Source organism: Sphaeroforma arctica (genome assembly GCF_001186125.1).
Source record: "Sphaeroforma arctica JP610 unplaced genomic scaffold supercont1.168, whole genome shotgun sequence".
NCBI lineage: Eukaryota > Ichthyosporea > Ichthyophonida > Sphaeroforma > Sphaeroforma arctica.
Window position 1 is genome coordinate 125,431 of NW_014040390.1, and position 892 is coordinate 126,322.

Consider the following 892-nt stretch of genomic DNA (forward strand, 5'->3'; position numbering starts at 1 on the left):
TATATATTCATAGATCTGTGTTTTCTCCTGCTCTCCGAGAGAATAAAGCTCTCTCATTCGTATTCACATGTCGCTCCACCCTATTTATCTTAAACCATTTCAGACGGAAGCCAGAAAGATACCCTGCCAGACGAGCAGCTTGTAGAGGAATATGATTCAGGCGCAGACAAAGATGCTGTAGAGGATGATGAAGTGAATGTAGGCCATGAGGATGGTGCTGATGGCAGCGATAAGGATAGTACCATGGACAAGAACGCCGCAGACGACACAGACGACCCTGGCCCCATTACGCAGGTGTGTGGGTAGGACGCCCTTTCCATGCACCAATGCGCACTAATACGTTAATTGCGCCGGAAGTGGGATGGCTCGATATGTCATTTGCCTCGTTTGTTTGTTCGTTATTAATTGGGGTGAGAGAGTGGTACAATATCTGTATGCATGCAGCTATGCCAGTGAACGGGAGATGGGGTTAGTTGCTTATGGTTAATAGTTACGACTCTATCGATTGGCAATGCATTGGGTGAGATCGGTCTGTGGATGTGCTCCTGTTCACGTTAACGTGTGATGGGTTTAAACTCTATACCCAAAAATCCTAATTAGGGATGCATGGGGTGAGAAGAGTCTGTGTCTTTGCCCTTTGTCACATTCACGTGTGGGTACCATTCTAGTACTCTTCCGTTCTTATTGTGTTACAACCTCTGAGGCTATCTCGCACATGTACGTGATACAACGCTTCTTCTGAGTGTCAGAACTGTGGTGGTGTGGTGCCCAGGGGACGAGACTACGTTCGGTTAACATAGACTGCTCCCGGTGCGCACACTGACCTGTTCGTCGTATGCTCTCATTCACGCCTGTTACGACCATTGTCGTATTGTCGTATCCTCACACGTCG

General features: G+C 47.8%; 1 protein-coding gene across 1 annotated transcript in view; it reads left to right on the forward strand.

Moving 5' to 3' along the window:
• The window catches only part of SARC_03345 (hypothetical protein), a gene marked incomplete at its 3' end in the record, with an annotated part of 2,185 nt that extends 1,891 nt beyond the window's left edge, over nt 1-294 (forward strand). The window contains exon 3 of the mRNA XM_014302877.1: nt 104-294. Within this exon, the coding sequence (XP_014158352.1) occupies nt 104-294 (191 nt within the window). The remainder of the gene's footprint in view (nt 1-103) is intronic.
• Between the last annotated feature and the right edge of the window lie 598 nt (nt 295-892).